Source organism: Leucoraja erinacea, chromosome 4, assembly GCF_028641065.1.
Source record: "Leucoraja erinacea ecotype New England chromosome 4, Leri_hhj_1, whole genome shotgun sequence".
Lineage (NCBI taxonomy): Eukaryota > Metazoa > Chordata > Chondrichthyes > Rajiformes > Rajidae > Leucoraja > Leucoraja erinaceus.
This window is the reverse complement of record NC_073380.1, coordinates 676741-697035: the sequence shown is the minus strand read 5'-3', so window position 1 is coordinate 697035 and position 20295 is coordinate 676741. Positions and strand designations below refer to the sequence as shown.

The window sequence follows — 20295 nt, the reverse complement described above, 5'->3', positions numbered from 1 at the left end:
GGAATTATCATTTAATCCTCTTTGGAGAAAAAAAAATATTACTGGCCTATGCAATATTTACAAAATATCTTTGAAATATTAATTCAATGTTCCTTTGTCCCATGTTATTAGAACATACTTGCTTCATTGACTTAATGTCCTACAAATATCAGAATATTGTTGACTTTCATTTTATTTTAAAATCTTAAATCTAAACTGCAGTTTATTTTAAAAATCAAAGTTCGGGTTTGTTTTTTCAGTTAAGATTTTATTTTTCGATGCACAACTAATCTCTGGAATGCACTTTTTACGTTTTCAATCAAAAATGGAATTCATTTTTGATTACAATGATTACAATACAATACAATACAATACAATAGGAAATACTTTGCCTTCCATCACAGTGAGGAGGAGATTCACTGTGATGGATGTTTGTGTGAATTGAATTGTTTGTGTGTCTTGTAGAAATTGTTTCTTTTTGTATGGCTGTAGAAACAGAGTTTCGTTTGAGCCTCATTGAGGTTCAAATGACAATGAATAAATATTGTATTGTATTGTATATATTGTACAATGTAATGTAATTTGATGTGGAAAATAAACAAAACATTGAATGTGGTCAAAACCAAGCCTCTTGTTGGCAAAGTCTAAATGTCGCTGTGCTGTGCTCTTTGATATCGACAGATGAATTCTTCAGTCCTTGAAGGGAGGGGGGAGAACAAAGGGGGACCTGGTTACTTTGTAACTTTGTAATCACCCTCTTTGTGGCGACTATTTGCATATCTTGGGTATGAAAGCAAAGAATTTCACTGACGTGACAATAAAGCATTCATTCTTTCATTCAAAACTTTATTGTCATGTGTTTTTATTTAGAAAAATGAATCCATTGTGGCTCTGCTTCGGAGCATGGAGGGTTAATTTGACGATGTAGGAGGTTATTCAAGCTACATTACTTGTATCAACAAAATTGCATCAAATGTCTCAAGATGCAAGTTCAAATTATTTAATAGTTGCAATTTTTAAATATCTTTGCAGCTGTGCCTTGGGGCCAAGCTCCTACAGTTCAATTACGACACTGGCATCAACTTAATTGTCCAGGTGTGGCTTGTTAACAAGAAGCAGCACAATTAAATATATCTAATTACTGTCAGTCCTTTTCACCGAAACCTGAGATCAACAGCTAGATAATGACAATCATAATTTCAGTGCAGGAAATTCTACTTTGTCATAATAGTATATTTTCTTCAGAAATCTGATGTTTTTTTTAACACATTATAGGGTTCAAGGGGGAAGAATTGATCTGTAAATATCAATTAACACAGCACAGTGACAATTAAAATTTGCCTGCAAGAGGCTTGGATTTGAATACGTTCAATATTATATTACTCACAATAATAAATTTATTTCTCCTGAAAGATTATCAAAAATAAAGCAGCTTTTAAAAGTTAATTTATATTACTGCAAGCTAAAAATACCGATGGCTGTATATAAAATTATAAGAGATTATATAGGGAGGTTGCACGGCAGTCGAGGTCACGACCCGTGACCGTACTGTTGTCATGCAATGCCTTTGTCAAGCGGTGAACGTCAGATAAGCACTTACTATCAAAGATCATAGAGCATACTATGGCTACCACTGCAGCGGGCCCGTCTTCTGTCCCAGCATCCGGACTCCACGCTGACTGGTTCCACACTCGCGGACCCTGGGCTGCCTGTCCCCCCCGTGTGGGGGCAAGGTGCGGGGTGAATCACCCGGTGTGGGTGCGGGGGGGGTGAATCGCCCCGTGTTTGGGTCGGGGTCCGGGGGGTTTGAATCGCCCCGTGTGGTGGTGGGGGTCAGTGGCGTGGATCACCCTGTGTGGGGGTCAGTGGCGTGAATCGCCCCGTGTGGTGGTGGGGGTCAGTGGCGTGGATCACCCCGTGTGTTGGTGGGGGTCAGTGGCGTGAATCACCCCGTGTGTTGGTGGGGGTCGGTGGGGTGAATCGCTCGGTGTATGGGTTGGGGTCTGAGGGGTGAATCACCCCGTGTGCCGTATGTGGGTCAGGGGGTGAATAACCCTGGAGTAAGGGTTCGGTGTCGGTGCAGAGCAGTCAGCGACTCTGGATGGATGGAGGGACCAGACTGTTCCCAACTCTGGTGCAGCTGGCGGGGATGTTGCCAGGTTTATGGCCCCGTGTGCCCCCGCTCCACCCGGCCCCGTGTGTGTGTGCTGCCGACCCACAGCCCGTCACAGTGCGGCCGCACAGGGGGAGACGGGACGGAGGGCGGCCGTAGCCGGACAGCGCTGTCCCCGGGGGGAGAGCGGGGGCTGTCCCGAGGGATGCATTCCTTCAGCCCCTTACACCTTGGTCCTTGGGTTCAGAGCCCTCAGTCACCCTCCAGCCCCGGCTGTCATGGGCTGGGTCTTGCCATCAATCCGCCGGCACGCTGCTCATTCGCAAATCAGTGAGCAGCAGTGATTTTGGTGGTTTTGTCTCACGGTTACCCTTATTTCCATAATTTTTTACAGCACAATTGACCATTTTGGCATTTTTTAACATGTAAGAACGTACGTGCTTCATGTGTTACTAGTGTATGCCGGAAGCTGCCTTGTACTCCAGAAGGATTGAGCTACTCCGTGCGTCACACCCTTTGACCTTACGACCTTAGGGTAGACAATCAGAACCTTTTTTTTCCCCGAGATGGAAATGTGAAAGACTGGAGGATAAAACGTTTAGGTGAGATGAGAAATGTTTAAAGGAGATGTGTGAGGCGGATTTTTTACACAGAGAGTGATAGGTGTATGTAATGTCCTGCCAGGGCTGCTGATGGAGAGGCACAATAGTAGCATTTAGAAACATAGAAAATAGGTGCAGGAGTAGGCCATTCGACCCTTCGAGCCAGCACCGCCATTCAATATGATCACGGCTGATCATCCAAAATTAGGACCTCGTTCTTTCTTTTTCCCCATATCCCTTGATTTTGCTAGCCTGAAGAGCTATATCTAACTCTCTCTAGAAAACATCCAGTGAATTGGCCTTCACTGCTTTCTGTGGCGGAGAATTCCACAGATTCACAAATCTCTGGGTGAAAACGTTTTTCTTCATCTCAGTCCCAAATGGCCTACACCTTATTCTTAAATTGTGACCCCTGGTTCTGGACTCCCCCAACATCAGGAGCATTTCCCTCCTACTTTAAAAGGGCATCAATTATACCGGTGCCCAAGAAGACTAGTTCTCAATGGCTACTGACCAGTGGCACTTGGTCCATAATGATGACGTGATTTGAGAGGTTGGTTATGACGGATATCAACTCTTGATTTAATAAGGACCTGTACCAACTACAATTCACCTTCTGCCACAATAGCTCAAATGGAATGTGATCTTTCAGGCTTGACACTTTACGCTGGATCATACGAACAATAGGATCACATACGTCAGGCTGCTATTCAGTGACTACAGCTTAGTGTTAAACACTGATATCTCCCCCAAACATATCATCAAACTCAGAAAACTGGGTTTCTGCTCATCCTTATGTAATTGGATCGTTGATTTCCTCATTGACAGATAGGCACAGAATGCTGGAGTAACTCAGTGGGACGGGCAGCTTCTCTGAATAGATGGAATAAATGCATGGCTGAGGGACTGGTGAAGTGGGCATGGATTCAAGTTTCTGGATCATTGGGACCTCTTATGGGGAAGGTGTGACCTGTACAGAAAGGACGGGTTGCACTTGAACCTGAGGGAGACCAATATCCTGGCGGGGAGATTTGCAAAGGCTACTGGGGAGACTTTAAACTAGAACGGTTGGGGGGAGGGACTCAAATTGGGAAAGCTAGCAGTCAGTGTGTGAGGCAGGAGGCAGAGAAGGGTAGCACTCTGACCCAAAATGTAGGGGAGAAAGAAGAAAAAGATAATAAACAGAGAATAAGAGGGGGTGGGTTTCTTAAATGTGTATATTTTAATGCTAGAAGCTAAAGGTGGATGAGCTTAGAGCCTGGATTGACACCTGGAAGTATGATGTTGTGGCGATCAGTGAAACATGGTTGCAGGAGGGCTGTGATTGGAAACTAAATATTCCAGGATTTCATTGCTTCGGGTGTGATAGAATTGGAGGGGCAAGAGGTGGAGGTGTTGCATTTAAAGGTGGCATTTTAAGAGTACAGAATCTTTATGTCCCTGTTCGGTTGAAAGGAACTAGTAAAAATTGGAAAGAGTCCTGGTTTTCAAGGGAAATTGGACACTTGGTTCGGAAAAAGAGAGAGATCTACAATAATTATAGGCAGCATGGAGTAAATGAGGTGCTTGAGGAGTATAAAGAATGTAAAAAGAATCTTAAGAAATAAATTAGAAAAGCTAAAAGAAGATATGAGGTTGCTTTGGCAAGTAAGGTGAAAGTAAATCCAAAGGGTTTCTACAGCTGTATTAATAGCAAAAGGACAACGAGTGATAAAATTGGTCCATTGGAGAGTCAGTGGACAGCTATCTGCAGAGCCAAAAGAGATGGGGGAGATATTGAACAATTTATTTTCTTCAGTATTCACCAAGGAGAAGGATATTGAATTATGTGAGGTAAGGAAAACAAGTAGAGTAGCTATGGAAACTATGAGATTCAAAGAAGAGGAAGCGCTGACACTTTTGAAAAATATAAAAGTGGATAAGTCTCCAGGTCCGGACAGGATATTCCCTAGGACATTGAGGGAAATTAGTGTAGAAATAGCAGGGGCTATGACAGAACTATTTCAAATGTCATTAGAAACGGGAATAGTGCCGGAGGATTGGCATACTGCGCATGTTGTTCCATTGTTTAAAAAGGGTTCTAAGAGTAAACCTAACAATTATAGACCTGTTGGTTTGACGTCAGTGGTGGGAAAATTAATGGAAAGGATACTTAGAGATAATATATATAAGCATCTGGATAAACAGGGTCTGATTAGGAACAGTCAACATGGATTTGTGCCTGGAAGGTCATGTTTGACTAATCTTCTTGAATTTTTTGAAGAGGTTACTCGGGAAATTGATGAGGGTAAAGCAGTGGATGTTGTATATATGGACTTCAGTAAGGCCTTTGACAAAAAAGTTTTTCAAAAAATTGGACTCAGACATTACAAATTTTATATGGGATTATAAATCCCATAGAATACAAATAGCACACCTCAATAAACGAAAAGAGTTGGGGGGTCTAGCGCTCCCTAATTTTATGTATTATAATTGGGCAGTAAATATTAAAAATATGATTCACCTGCTGGACAATTCTGCCAAGCAGGCGGACTGGATGGTAATGGAAAAAGGGGACTGCTCCCCGAGTAATATAGGAGCGACTATCCTCTCACCAATAAATTTGAATAATAAAAATTATAATAAAAATCCAATTATACATAACAGAATTAGAACATGGAAACAAATAAAAGAATTTAAAATTAAGAAACGTATCTCTTTTAATACCAATAGTCAATAAGCCATCGTTTAAACCATCAATCATAGACAAATCATTTATACAATGGGAAAGAATGGGAATCAAAACACTCGAAGATCTGTATGAATTGGGGAAATTACTATCATTTCAACAACTACAACTGAAATATAATTTGAAAAATAACCAATATTTTAAATATCTTCAAATTCGTGATTATCTGAAAAAACACACAAAAGACTATCATAATATGCCTTCCGACTTATTGGATGAAGCAATGAAGACAAAGGCGGAATCAGCTAATTTAATATCATACCTATATAATATCATTTTAAACATAGAAATACCCACAACAGATGGAATTAGAAGAGATTGGGAACAAGAATTAGCTATAAAAATCTCAAAAGAGAGCTGGGATAATCATTTACTACAGGTGCATAAATGTTCGATCAACGTACGACATACGCTCATCCAATTCAAAACATTACATAGATTATATTATTCAAAAACTAAATTAAATAAAATCTTCCCTAATGTTTCACCAATCTGTGATAAATGCCTGTGTCAAGAAGCTACCATAGCGCACTCTTTTGTTTTTTGTACAAAAATCCAAAAATTCTGGTATTTTTTCAAAATTAATCAAAATAAAACTGGTACCAAAACCAGAATGGATTATTTTTGGAATATCGGAAGGTAACCCTGAACTAAACGTGTTTCAGAAGAATTTATTTAATTACGGGCTAATAATGGGAAAAAAGCTTATACTTAAATTCTGGAAAAATGCGCCCACACCAACAATAAAAATGTGGATATCAAATATGTTTGAAACATTACATCTGGAAGAGATGAGATTCCTCTTAGCAGGTAAAGCAGACCAATTCCAAGAGCGTGGTCTATGTTTCTGGACCTATTACAAGTATGAGGTGCAATAATAATTTAAATAAATAAATAATTAAATAAATGGTATCAGGACCTGGTAACGGGAGGTAAAACAACAAAAACAGACTTGGTTGGTGGTCCCCTTTCTGCGGAGTTTAATGTTATAATAGAGCGATTGTTCCTATTTTCTTTTTCTTTCTTTTCTAGGGTCTACTTTCTCACTTTACTTCCTTCTCTAACTTCTTTTCTAAGGGGCTTTCTTTTCCCAACACTCTTGCACTTCACGACTCTTGCGCACTTTCTTTACTTTCTTTACTTCTATCTTTTTCTTAAAGCTCAAAAAAAAATGAAGCGGTACAAAAAATGTATTAAGATATATGTGTCGTGTAGTATTGTAATTTACTGTACTTCTAATAAAAATAAAATAAAAAATTAAAAAAAAAGTAAGGCCTTTGACAAGGTTCCTCAGGGAAGGTTGGTTAAGAAGGTTCAATTGTTGGGTATTAATGGTGGAGTAGCAAGATGGATTCAACAGTGGCTGAATGGAAGATGCCAGAGAGTAATGGTGGATGGCTATTTGTCAGGTTGGAGGCCAGTGACTAGTGGGTTGCCACAGGGATCTGTGTTGGGTCCACTGTTGTTTGTCATGTACATCAATGATCTGGATGATGGTGTGGTAAATTGGATTAGTAAGTATGCAGATGATACTAAGATAGGTGGTGTTGTGGATAATGAAGTAGATTTTCAAAGTCTACAGAGAGATTTAGGCCATTTGGAGGAGTGGGCTGAAAGATGGCAGATGGAGTTTAATGCTGATAAGTGTGAGGTGCTACATCTTGGCAGGACAAATCAAAATAGGACGTGCATGGTAAATGATAGTGAATTGAGGAATGCAGTTGAACAGAGGGATCTAGGAATAACTGTGCACAGTTCCCTGAAGGTGGAATCTCATGTAGATAGGGTAGTAAAGAAAGATTTTGGTGTGCTGGCCTTTATAAATCAGAACATTGAGTATAGAAGTTGGGATGTAATGTTAAAATTGTACAAGGCATTGGTGAGGCCAATTCTGGAGTATGGTGTACAATTTTGGTCGCCTAATTATAGGAAGGATGTCAACAAAATAGAGAGAGTACAGAGGAGATTTACTAGAATGCTGTCTGGGTTTCAGCAACTAAGTTACAGAGAAAGGTTGAACAAGTTAGGTCTTTATTCTCTGGAGCGCAGAAGGTTAAGGGGGGACTTGATAGAGGTCTTTAAAATGATGAGAGGGATAGACAGAGTTGACGTGGATAAGCTTTTCCCACTGAGAGTAGGGAAGATTCAAACAAGAAGACATGACTTGAGAATTAAGGGACAGAAGTTTTTTTGGTAACATGAGAGGGAATTTCTTTACTCAGAGAGTGGTAGCTGTGTGGAATGAGCTTCCAGTGGAGGTGGTGGAGGCAGGTTCGATTTTATCATTTAAAAATAAATTGTATAGTTATATGGACAGGAAAGCAATGGAGGGTTATGGTCTGAATGCAGGTAGATGGGACTAGCGGACAATAAGTGTTCAGCACGGACTAGAAGGGCCGAGAAGGCCTGTTTCCGTGCTGTAATTGTTATATGGTTATATATGGAATGGGTGATGTTTTGGGTCAAGACCCGAAGCGTCACCCATTCCTTCTATCCAGAGATGCTGCCTGACCCACTGAGTTACTCCAGCATTTTGTGTCTATCTTCAGTGTAAACCAGCATCCGCAGTTCCTTCCTACACATTTCCTCATTGACAGATCAGAATCAGTATGAATTGGCAACATTTCCTCCTTGATAATTATCAACACCGGAGTATCTCCCATAAAGATACAGTCCATAACCATCTTTAAATTCACCAACTATACCACTGATGTTGGGCAAATAACGAGGGAGGGAGATTGATAGCCTGATTGGTAAATGCAGATGGTAAATATTCTTTTAAAACTTCACTCACCTCCAGTGGCTCCATGCGTAAATGACCATACTGCTCATTTCCCTAGGTAAGCTTTCGCTGATAATATAATTAGTAAATCTATTAGGATTCTCCTTTAATTATCCGTCAAAACTATCCCATGCTCTCTCCTTGCTCTTAAGATTAAGATTTCCATCTCAAACGCGTTATTTTCAATGTCAGGATGTCACAATCATTGGCAGTATAAATGCTAATGAAATCATCAACGGTGTGGGGGTTTAGCTGCAGTCACGACAACATCATGACAAAAATATGGACCATTTTAGGAGGGCACGGTGGTGCAGCAGTAGAGCTTTTACCTTACAGCGCCAGAGACCTGGGTTTGATCCTGATAACGGGTGTTGTCTGAGCGGAGTTTGTATGTTCTCCTTGTGACCTGCATGGATTTTGGTCGAAATCGGCCCTTTCCTCCCACAGTCCAAGGAAGTATTGGTTTGTAGGTTAATTGGCTGGTATAAATGAAAGTTGTCCCCAGCTTGTGTAAGGGGATCACTGGTCGGTGTGGACTCGGTGGGCCGAAGGACTTGTTTCCATGCTGTATCTCTAAACTAAACTAAACTAAACTAGAAAGGTTAAAGGTAAGTGCTTAATACTAAATAGAGAAAGTATATAAAGTGTAATATGAACAAATTAATGTACATGCCGTATATTATTGCATATATCATTTAGATTATGTTGAAGGGAAAATGCAAATTATTTTATTTAATTGGTGTTTCTGCAATATCTATAACAGTTTGATAAATTTCAGGAGAAAGGGAAGGAACATAAAACAGTGGCGGCTGCTCATCAGACTACAGATGTTATACCACAGTTAATGGAGAATTGTCCTAGAATCATGCCCAACGACCATCCAGCCCTTAGTGAGAGTATGGAGTAAGTGTTAATTCTTATGTTACATTACAATTTTTAGCTGAAATAGCATAATTTGGAGCAAATCAGATGGCTGTAGGAAATTTTGAATTGATCATTGAATTGCAAACTTCACAGAAGGTAGCACAGTGACGCTGTGATAGAGTTGCTGCCTTACAGGCCAGAGACCAGTTCCGATCCTGACTACTGGTGCTATCTGCATGGAGCTTGTATATTCTCCCGTGACCTGCATGGATTTTCTCCGGGAGCTCTGGTTTCCTCCCATATTCCAAAGACGTACAGGTTTGTAGGCTAATTGGCTTGGTAAAATTGTCCCTAGTGTGTGCAGGATCACTGGTCGGCATGGACTCGGTGGGACGAAGGGTCTGTATCTCTAAACTTAACTAAACTAAACTAAAGTAGTGCAGCTGGTAGAGCCACTGCTTCACTTGGGTTTAATGTTGACCTCAGGTGTGGTCTGTGTGGAGTTTACCTGTTCATCCTGTAACAATGTGTGTTTCCTCTCATATCCCAAGCAGTTTGGCATCTTAATTGGCCATTGGTAATTCTCCCTATTGTTTGGCCCAAGTTGTACAATCAAAGGGGAGTTGAAGAGAATAACAAAAACAAACTTCGTGCAGAAGCATCGCATTTTCTAGATGATTCACACTGCAAACATGTGGTGCTAGATGTGGACAGAATTAATATTTAGGCTGGTATAGACAATAGACAATAAGTGCAGGAGTAGGCAATTCGGCCCTTCGAGCCAGCACCGCCATTCAATGTGATCATGGCTGATCATCCCCAATCAGTACTCCATTCCAGGCCTTCTCCCCATATCCCCTATTTTTAAGAGCCCTATCTAGTTCTCTCTTGAAAACATCCAGAGAACCAGCCTCCACTGAGGCAGAGAATTCCACTGACTCACCACTCTCTGTGAGAAAAAGTGTTTCCTCGTCTCCGTTCTAAATGGCTTACTCATTATTCTTAAACTGTAGCCCCTGGTTCTAGACTCCCCCAACATCGGGAACATGTTTCCTGCCTCTAGCATGTCCAAACCCTTAACAATCTTATATGTTTCAATGAGATATCCTCTCATCCTTCTAAACTCCAGAATGTACAAGCCCAGCTGCTCCATTCGCTCAACATATGACAGTCCCGCCATCCCAGGAATGAACCTACTCTGCACTCTCTCAATAGCAAGAATGTCCTTCCTCTAATTAGGGGACCAAAACTGTACACAATACTCCAGGTGTGATCCCACTCGGGCTCTGTACAACTGCAGAATGACCTCTTTGCTCCTACATTCGTTTCCTCTTGTTATAAAGGCCAACATGCCATTTGCATTCTTCACTGCCTGCTGTACCTGCATGCTTACTTTCATAGACCGATGTACAAGGACCCCCAGATCCCGTTGTATTTCCCCTTTTCCCAACTATGCCATTTAGATAGTAATCTGCCTTCCTGTTTTTGCTACCAAAGTGGATAACCTCACATTTATCTACATTAAACTTCATCTGCCATGCACCTGCCCACTCCCCCAACCTGTCCAAGTTACCCTGCACTCTCATAGCATCCTTCTCACAGTTCACACTGCCACCCAGCTTTGTGTCATCTGCAAATTTGCGAATGTTACTTTGAATCCCTTCATCCAAATCATTGATGTATATTGTAAATAGCTGCGGTCCCAGCACCGAGCCTTGCGGTACCCCACTAGTCACTGCCTGCCATTCTGAAAGGGTCACGTTAATCCCTACTCTTTGTTTCCTGTCTGCCAACCACTTCTCTATCCATGTCAGCACTCTACCCCCAATACCATGTGCCCTCATTTTGCCCACTAATCTCATATGTGGGACCTTATCAAATGCTTTCTGAAAGTCCAGGTACACTACATCCGCTGGCTCTCCCTTGTCCATTTTCCTAGTTACATCTTCAAAAATTCCAGAAGATTAGTCAAGCAGTGTGTCAGCTAAATCATGTTTAAGAAGGAACTGTAGATGCTGGAAAATCAAAGGTACACAAAAAAGCTGTAGAAACGCAGCGGGTGCTGCAGCATCTATGCTGGGAGCAGCAGCAACGTTGCCTATTTCCTTCGCTCCATAGAGGCTGCTGCACCCGCTGAGTTTCTCCAGCTTTTTTGTGTACCTGTCAGCTAAATCAGTTGCTTTGCCCTGGATGGTGTTAAGCTACACACTTCAAGGCAAGTAGAAGGTTGCACCATCACTTGCACCATCTAAATGGTGAGAAGGCTTTGGAGTGTCAAGAGGATAGTCACTAGTCCTAGGATATCCAACTAGTGATCAGGTCTTGTATACATGGTATTTAATCCTGAGACCTGATTAATGGTAACAACGCATACATCAGGCTGCTCATATACTTCATTTTGGCATTCAAAACCATCATTCCCTCCAAGCTTGTTACCGAACTAGGGCTCCGTGCATCCCTATGCAACTGGATCCTCGACTGCTTCATCACAGACCACAATCTGTACGAATTGGCAAAAACACTTCCTCCTCGATAACCATCAGCACAGGAGCATCTCAAGGCTGTGCTCAGCCCCCTGCTCTAGTCATGAACGTGTAGCCAGAGACAGTTTGAACTCCAAGATCTTCAAGTTCACCAGTGACACGACTGTTGTTGATGATGATGAGTCTGAGTGTAGGAGGGAGATCAATCGACTGACCAAATGGTGTCTGTACAATAACTATGCTCTCAATGTCACTAAGACCAAGGAACTAATTGTGGACTTTGGAAGAGGAAGGACGAGGATCCACAAATCTGTCTTCATCGAAGGGACGGTGGAGGAGAGAGTCAAACGTTTCAAATTCCTGGGCGTGCATATCTCTGAAGATTTGTCCAGTACATTGATGCAATCATAAAGAAAGCCCATTGCTCTAGAATGAGGAAGATTGTAAAAAGTAGTGAATGCAGCCTAGTCCATCATGGAAACTGACCATCCCTATCATACAAGTGGTTTCCCTCAAAAAAGCAGCTGGCATCATCAGAGACCCACACCACTCTGGACACACTCTCATTTCACTTCTGCCATTGGGAAGAAGGTACAGGAGCCTGAAAACTGTAACGGCCAGGTTCAGGAGCAGCTTCTTCCGTTACATCAGGCTATTAAACACTGCAACCTCCAAATAGGCTCCGAACTACATAGACTTGGGGAGACATTCTTTATGTTGGTGCATTTTTAATGTTTGTTTATTTGTTCGTTTGTTTATATACACAGAACTTTTTTTAAATAGTATGTTTAAATAGTGAAAATCTACTAGTAGTGGAGATACAATAAGACTTAGTGGTTTGTGCGAGTAAATCAGTAAAAGGTACAGTACAGCTACATAAAATAGAAGCTAATGGAATACAAGCTTTTATTTTTTGACTGCACCTGGAGTATAGTGAGATTTTCCGTGCAGTCAAGACAGGCTTTGAATGACAATGTAGGTTTAATGACAATGCAGAATAACCCCTGGAACCTGAACTTTTAATGATGAGGATGGATTGCACAAATGGTAGTATTCCCTGGAATTTTAAAGTCCAGGGGATGATTTGTTTGTTTTTCAAGGTATTAAACAAATGGTAAGGTTCTTAAAGGTCAATTTACTTTAAATTTAATTTACCTTCATGTTTGGGTTCATAGATTAAACCAAAAAGGAAGTTAGCAAACAGTTCTACATGTGAAGGCAGTAGATATAGCTCTTTCACTAAAGACAAAGGTTGGGTCATTTATTAATTTAACCTCTGAGATGGATACATTTATATAAGATAATTTATAGGACAAAAGCAATAACATGGTATTAAGTCACAGTTTAGGCATGACCTCACTGTTCCTATGTTCCTAAATTTCTAAGAACTCTTGATATAATATCTATAGCATATAGGTTCTGCCAACGTTAACAGTATCTGGACAGTTATTGTTTTAAAGCATATTATCTGTTAACCCAACTATCTTCACTAAACTATTCTTAATACTTTTCCCCACAGCCAGCCTCTCAATTTAGTGAACAGTGTTGGGTCTCAAATCTCAAAATCAAAAGATACTTTTACAGATCGAGAATTTCACAAAGCAAAGGAAGTCCACACTTTGGAGAAGTTGGTGAGTACAAAACTGAAAATTCAAACCAGTAATGGGCATGTCCCAATTTGACGACTTTTTAGGCGACTGCAGGAGACTATGCGGTCGCCACATGGTCGCCACACATTTGCGGGTAGTTGCCGGGTAGTCGCCTTCATGGTCATGAGGTGCAAAGATCATAGAGCAGAGCAAGATGGTTCACTCCTGCGAAATCCAATGGACCGACATGTAGTACGCAACGGAGCGTAACTTCCGCCATTTCAGTAAACCCGATCCGACTTCTGTTATGCCTCTCGCAGCGTAATCAGCAAAGTTTGCGTGTTTTTTAATTTATTTGTTTCTTTTTTATATTTTTCTTTTTAAATGCAGTAAACCATCAATTTCCCCCATCACTGTCAGCACTGCCTTTGTCGTAATTTGCTGAAGTAAGTGAGTGTGTATGTGTGGAAACTTACGTGATTGTTAATCTGACTGGAAGCCAAATCTGACTGGATACACGCTAATACACACGGAAACGGCACATACCTTGTACAGGGGAGAACTGCAGATACTGGTTTAAACCAGAGACAGACACAAAAGGCTGGAGTAAATCAGCAGATCAGGCAGCATCTCTGGAGAAAAGGAATAGGTGATATTTCGGGTCGACTGGTTTTCTTCAGACTGACAGTCAAGGGAAAGGGAAACGGGAGATATAGGAATATCTTCCATTCATTTGTCCGTAGTACTGTCTATAGCTCTTGTTCCTCTTTCCCCTGACTCATTCTGAAGAAGGGTCTCGACCCTATGATCTTTGCTTTCGTCCGTCTGTCCGCGCGTTTGCTGGCTCTTGGTGCCGGCGCTTCTCCCCTCAGACACACACACACACACACACACACACACACACACACACACACACACACACACACACACACACACACACACACACACACACGCACACACACACACACATGTTGTGTCTTCGTGTTTGATATCCTGATAATAAACGACACAATTCAGGTTGTTTCAGTTGCCTTATTGTACTCCTTTATTCAGCTCCTTTGTCTGTGTGGCGTAGTAATACTAAAAGTGCTTACATACCTAATCACAGTGTGTGTGTGTGTGGTGAGTGTGCCTGATACAAAGTAGTGCAGGAGGTTGGGACTGCTACAATGAATATGTAGCATATGTAACATCCCCCCTTCTCAAAAGAAAGGAACACAAATTAGTGACACTAGAGGATTGCCAGAGCGAGGGTGGCAATCCTGTAGCAGATACCGTGGGATTATTCTGCCCACATTCATGGCATTCTGCTTTCTACTATACTACACAACAAAATATATAATGGCAGCTTGTTTTCTTTCAGGTAGTGCGTAGCCAGTCAAGAGTCATGTCTTGGCGTGACTTGTCCCTTCCAGTGCTAGCGATAACGCGCTGGGGGTAAGATGTTGCTCCTGGATCTAGTAGATCTGGTTGTTGCCTGCAGTGTTGCACTCGATGTATTGGTAACTTGTTGAGTTGTTTCCTGGCCATTGGTTGGTGCTGGTTGACTATATGACTCACTGGTAGCAGTTTGTGAGAATGTGTTGTCATCAATGGTAGGTGTTGCTGCTGCTGTGGGTGGTGTCCTAGGAGTTGCTGGTGTTGTCTTTGAAGTTGCAGGTGTTGACATTTCAGGTGTCGGGCGGATGTGAATTCTGTTTCGTCTCAACTGCCTGCCCGGTTCTGTCTCTATGATATATGATTTTGGGGTTCCAGCCCTGCTGGTGATTTGTGCTGGGGTCCATTTCTTTGTTGTTGGATCCTGAGCATGTACGTTTTGGCCTTGAAATAGTTCAGGCAAGTACTGTGCATTTTTGTTGTATTGTTTCAGCCCCTCCTCCTGGGCAGCTGCCAATTTTGCCCTTGTTTCTTCTTGGTCGATAGGGGGTTGGATTTTGCTTGGCAGGGTGGTTTTATGTTTCCTGCCATTTAGCATTTCTGCAGGAGACTTCATGTCAGCCTTTAGTGGAGTTGCCCGTAAGGATAAAAGTGCCAGGTTTGGATCCTCCTTTGCCTCTCGGCATTTTATTAGTGTTTTCTTGGATGTCTGTACTTGCCTTTCAATAAACCCATGGCCCTTTGGGTAATGTGGTGAAGATGTTGTGAATTTGAACCCGTATTCGGTGGCTAGCTCTCTGAATTCCCGAGATGTGAATTGGGTTCCATTGTCACATACGATCTGCTCAGGTATTCCTTGCTCTGCAAACAACCCTCTAACAATTGACACAATTGTTTTAGCTTTCAGATCCTTTACGTTTCTCACAAATGGGAATTTGGAGTAGTAGCAGGCCATAATCAAATACCATTGCTGGTTCTCTGTGAACAGGTCTGCTCCGATGGTTTGCCATGGCCGGCTTGGGATATCACTGGGTGTCATTTCCTCCTTCTGTTGTGAATTCCTGTATTTTTGGCATATGTGGCATGTAGATACCAGATTTTCTATGTCCTTGTACATGCCTATCCAGTACACAGCGGATTTAGCACGGAGTCTGCACTTTTCCATTCCTAAGTGTCCCTGGTGGATCTTTTCGAGGATTTCTTTTTGCATGGACTTGGGTATGATGATTCGTGATCCGGCCATCAGGACTCCATTCTCTACCGAAATATCATCACGGATGGTCCAGTATTCGCGGAGGAGAGGCTGAACTTGTTGTCTCTTTTCTGGCCACCCCTGTATTACCATTTGGGTGAGGAGCTGGAGTTCTTCATCTCTGGCTGTTTCCTCTTTGATCTGTTCCAGCTTCACGCTTGTCACACTCACAATGTGGTGGATCTTTATGCTCAGCCCTTCCATCTCTTGTTTGTCATGTGTTGATAGTCTGGATAGGGCGTCAGCTAGCAGCAGGTCTTTTCCTGGCTTGTATCTGATGTTGTAGTCGTAGTGCTGTAGCCTCAGTAATAGTCTCTGTAGTCTGGCTGGTGCTTTGGTGAGGTTTTTTTTTTTCGATTTGTTCTAGAGGGCGGTGGTCTGTTTCAATGTCGAAATACCTTCCATATAGGTAAGTGTGAAATTTCTCGCAGCCATAGACTACTGCTAAGAGTTCTCTCTCTATGTTTGCGTACCTTGATTCTGTAGGAGTGAGTGCTTTGGATGCATACGCAATAGGCCGGCCATTTTGTATCCGTACTGCTCCGACTCCTCTCATGGAGGCATCAACTTGGAGTGTTACAGGCTTCTGCCTGTCATAGTACTGCAGGATCGTTTCTTTGCTGATGAGTTGTTTTATTTTTTCAAAATCTTGGCTATGTGAAGCACACCAATCAAACTCAGCGTCGTCTTTCATCAATTCACGGAGATTTGCTGTGTGATTAGCAAGCTTAGGTATGAAGACTCCCATGTATTGTATGAGCCCTAGGAAACTTCTTAGCTGTTTCTTGTCTTTGGGTTCCTCCATGTGGTTGATAGCATCCACTTTTGTAGGGTCCGGTTTCACTCCTTCTGCAGAGTAAATCAGTCCAAAGAATTTGCACTCCCTTTCTTTGATTATGCATTTGTCTGCATTGAGCTTTATGCCGGCTCTTCGAGTTTTTTCCATAGCCTCATGGAGGTTGTAATCATGCGTGTTTTCATCTCTGCCGTATACTTGGATATCATCTGCTATCCCGATTGCCCCTTTACAGCCTTTGTATGTTTCATCTATTTTCCGCTGGAAGACATCTTGACTCACCTTCAGCCCGAATGGGAGCCTGTTGAATCTGAATCTGCCAAATGGCGTGTTGAAAGTGGTGAGCATTGATGACTCTCGGTCTATTTTGATGTTCCAATATCCATTGCTAGCATCCAGCTTGCTGAACACCTTGGAACCGGCCAGTGCTGGTGTGATCTCTTCAAGGGTTGGAGTTGGATAATGGTCGCGCTTCAATGCATTGTTCAGATCCCTGGGATCAAGGCATATCCTTAGTTTTCCGTTTGGCTTTTCTTTGACAACAATTGAATTTACCCAATCAGTTGGTTTAGTTATTGCTGTGATGATGCCCTTTTTTTCCATTTCGTTTAGTTGTTCCCTTAGCCTCTCTTTCAGTTCAAGGGGAACACGGCGGGGTGGGTGGATCACTGGTTTCACACTGGGGTCTACTGTGATATGGTATTCGTATTCCTCAAAACAACCAACGGTATCGTCAAAACACTCTGGGTACATGTCAATCAATTCTTCTTTGTTCCTGATGGGCGGCCGGTTTTTGATGGGTATGTTTCTGTCAATTCTGCAGGAGTTTGTCTTGATTTCATGGTTGATTGACACAATCTTCAGTCTTTGGCACGTGTTCAGGCCGAGAATAGCAGGTCCTTTCGATTTAGTGATGTAGAAGGGGCATTTCACTTCTTTCCCTTTGTATGTTCCTGCTATGATTGTTTTGCCTAGCTGTGGGATTATGGAACCTCCGTATGCAGCTAGGACTACATCGCTACTTCCAAGGATTCCTTTCCTGACGCTGCCATCTTTTGTCATGTGTTCAGGGAATATCTTTCCGTAAAGATTGACTGGTAAGATATTGCTCTGGGCTCCAGTATCAATTTTGAGCCTTAGATTAATCGTTGTTCTTTTCTTTCCCACTTTTTTCTGTAGTTGTATTATAGTATATGCTTCATCTCTGTTGCTATGTGGTTTGTTGTTTCCCATTTCGTGGACGTCAATGGTCCCAACGGAAAGGAATTCTTCCTCAGAGGTATCTGAGGTTATCTCCTCTTCCTGTTGGACGTGTGCGTGTATTTGTTTCCTTCTCGTATTCCTATCGTTCTTTGACCATTGCTGCTTTGGCTTGGTGCTGTATGATTTTGTTGACCTACACATTTTCTTCCAGTGGTTAGGCCTCCCACAGGAGTTGCAGGTAGTCCCGTATGCTGGGCACTCCCTGCGATCATCAAATGCATGCTCTGTACCGCAGTTCCAGCAGCTTCTTTGGCTTGCTTGTTTGTTTGCATGCCTAGAAAATGTCTGCTTTGGAGCCTTTAAGGTGGAGCCAGGGTCACGTTTTGAGAGAGCGTCTATATTCACTCTGGTGCTGCTCTGAGATGAGCCAACTTGAAGGGAGAGGGAGGACATTTGTTTCCTTGTGGCTTCGAAAGCTCTGGCAGCATCTACGGCGTCTTTTAGGTTGAGGGTGTCTTTCCCTATTAGGGACTTTTGGACCTCTTGGTGGGCGCACCCCCATATTAGCTGGTCGACAATTCTGCCATCTTCATCACCAAATCTGCATTTCTTGGCCACGTTCCTTAGTCTCGACAGGAAAGTGTCGGTTGTTTCTTGTGGGTCTTGTCTTAGCCCTTGGAACTCATACCGATGGATTCTGTGGTTTGATTTGGGCTCCATATGGTTCGCAAACCTTTCAAGGACTATTCCCGGATTATTGCAGTCGGGCTCTGTTAAGCTCCAACTGTTAAAAATGTCTAGACCCTTCTCCCCGAGCCATAGTAAAATATAACTGACTTTCTCTTCATCTGTAGTTCCTTTCAGGAAGCTTTTGAATGCCAGCTGGCTCTTTTGTTTGAATTTCTTGAACGCCTCCACCACATCATCGGCGTCCCAGTTCATCGTAGGGTGGAGGTTCATTGCTGCGGCAACAGCCGCTGTGGAGGCCGCCATCTTGTGTTGTTAGGCTGGTGCACAAAAAAAAATCAATTTCTCTGGAGCCGCTGTTCCTAATTCCCAATAGCGATTCACAATAGCGCGGTTTTTTACTCGAAAGTCACCGCTGCCACCATGTTGTGTCTTCGTGTTTGATATCCTGATAATAAACGACACAATTCAGGTTGTTTCAGTTGCCTTATTGTACTCCTTTATTCAGCTCCTTTGTCTGTGTGGCGTAGTGATACTAAAGTGCTTACATACCTAATCACAGTGTGTGTGTGTGTGGTGAGTGTGCCTGATACAAAGTAGTGCAGGAGGTTGGGACTGCTACAATGAATATGTAGCATATGTAACACACACACACACACACACACACACACACACACACACACACACACACACACACACACACACACACACACACACACACACACACACACACACACACACACACACACACACACACACAGTATGTCCGGCAGATCTGTGTGGGCCGAGACCAGGAGCAGGGCCACGGATGACATCAAACGGATCATGGCAGCTATCGAAAAATTTGGGAAATGGTAAGGGGGAAATTTTAAAAAAACATCCGAAGGAATTAGATGTTTAACAAAAAAAAAGGAGGCCAACGAACGCTCCGTGTCCGTGTCGGAGGGAATGGGGGGGAGGATGGCTTGAGCTCCTCGTTCCCCTGACTCAGTCTGATCTTGACCCGAAATGTGACCTATTCCTTTTGTCCAGAAATGTTGCCCGACACACTGCATTTTGTGTCTATCCTTTAATCTCTCAGCCTGATATAGCAGTATCTCCCTGGATTAGCTTGACCCATGACGGAAGCCGGTTACAGAAATGGCGCTGAAGATTACCCATCACCTACTACGGCTTTTTCGTGGAGTGAACCATCTTGCTCCGCTCTATGATCTTTGATGAGGAGTTCCTGCATTCTGGGAACTAGTCGCAGCCTCTTTATGCTAATTTTTCAACATGTTGAAAACTTCAAAGCGAACAGAATGAAGCCGCCATGGTGAGTAGCGAGAATTCTCGTGCCATAGGTGCAGTGGTAGTGGGTTGCCAGGAGGTGAAGGTTGTCGTAGGTTCTCGTAAGTTGTAGCCAGTGCTGACCAGTGAATTTCATTGGCTCATTGGGGGAAAAAAACGTAAGCAGTAGATTTGAGAACCAAGGATAACTGACCAGTAATGTTAATGTCTATCGAGCTTCACAGCCATGTACCTCGGGCGTCTTAAAAGTTGTCTCCTTCTCCACCCTCTTTTAAATGACGTACGTGACCCTTCCCGTACGCTGTGCTTTCACCGTCTTAATTACAGCGCCAACCTTCCTTTTCATCGCGGTGTGTGTCCGAATCACATTGGCTTTGCACCGTGTGAATTTTACTCAGACAGCGCTCTCCCCGTTTGCCCTGTCCCCCGCCTGCATAACAGGCTGGTGAAGGAAGCGATGTGTGTGTGTGTGTGTTCCACTCTGGACAGTCGCTGGCATTTGCCTGAAAAATCGCCTAAGTGCGATAGGCTCATAAAAAAGCTTTGAGGA

General features: G+C 42.7%; 1 protein-coding gene across 1 annotated transcript in view; it reads left to right on the top strand.

Annotated features, from left to right (window-relative positions):
* LOC129695995 (regulator of G-protein signaling 22-like) overlaps positions 1-20295 on the top strand; it is a 152716-nt gene that overhangs the window by 57987 nt on the left and 74434 nt on the right. The window contains exons 15-16 of the mRNA XM_055633416.1: positions 8983-9107; positions 13071-13182. Coding sequence (XP_055489391.1) covers positions 8983-9107; positions 13071-13182 — 237 coding nt within the window. The remainder of the gene's footprint in view (positions 1-8982; positions 9108-13070; positions 13183-20295) is intronic.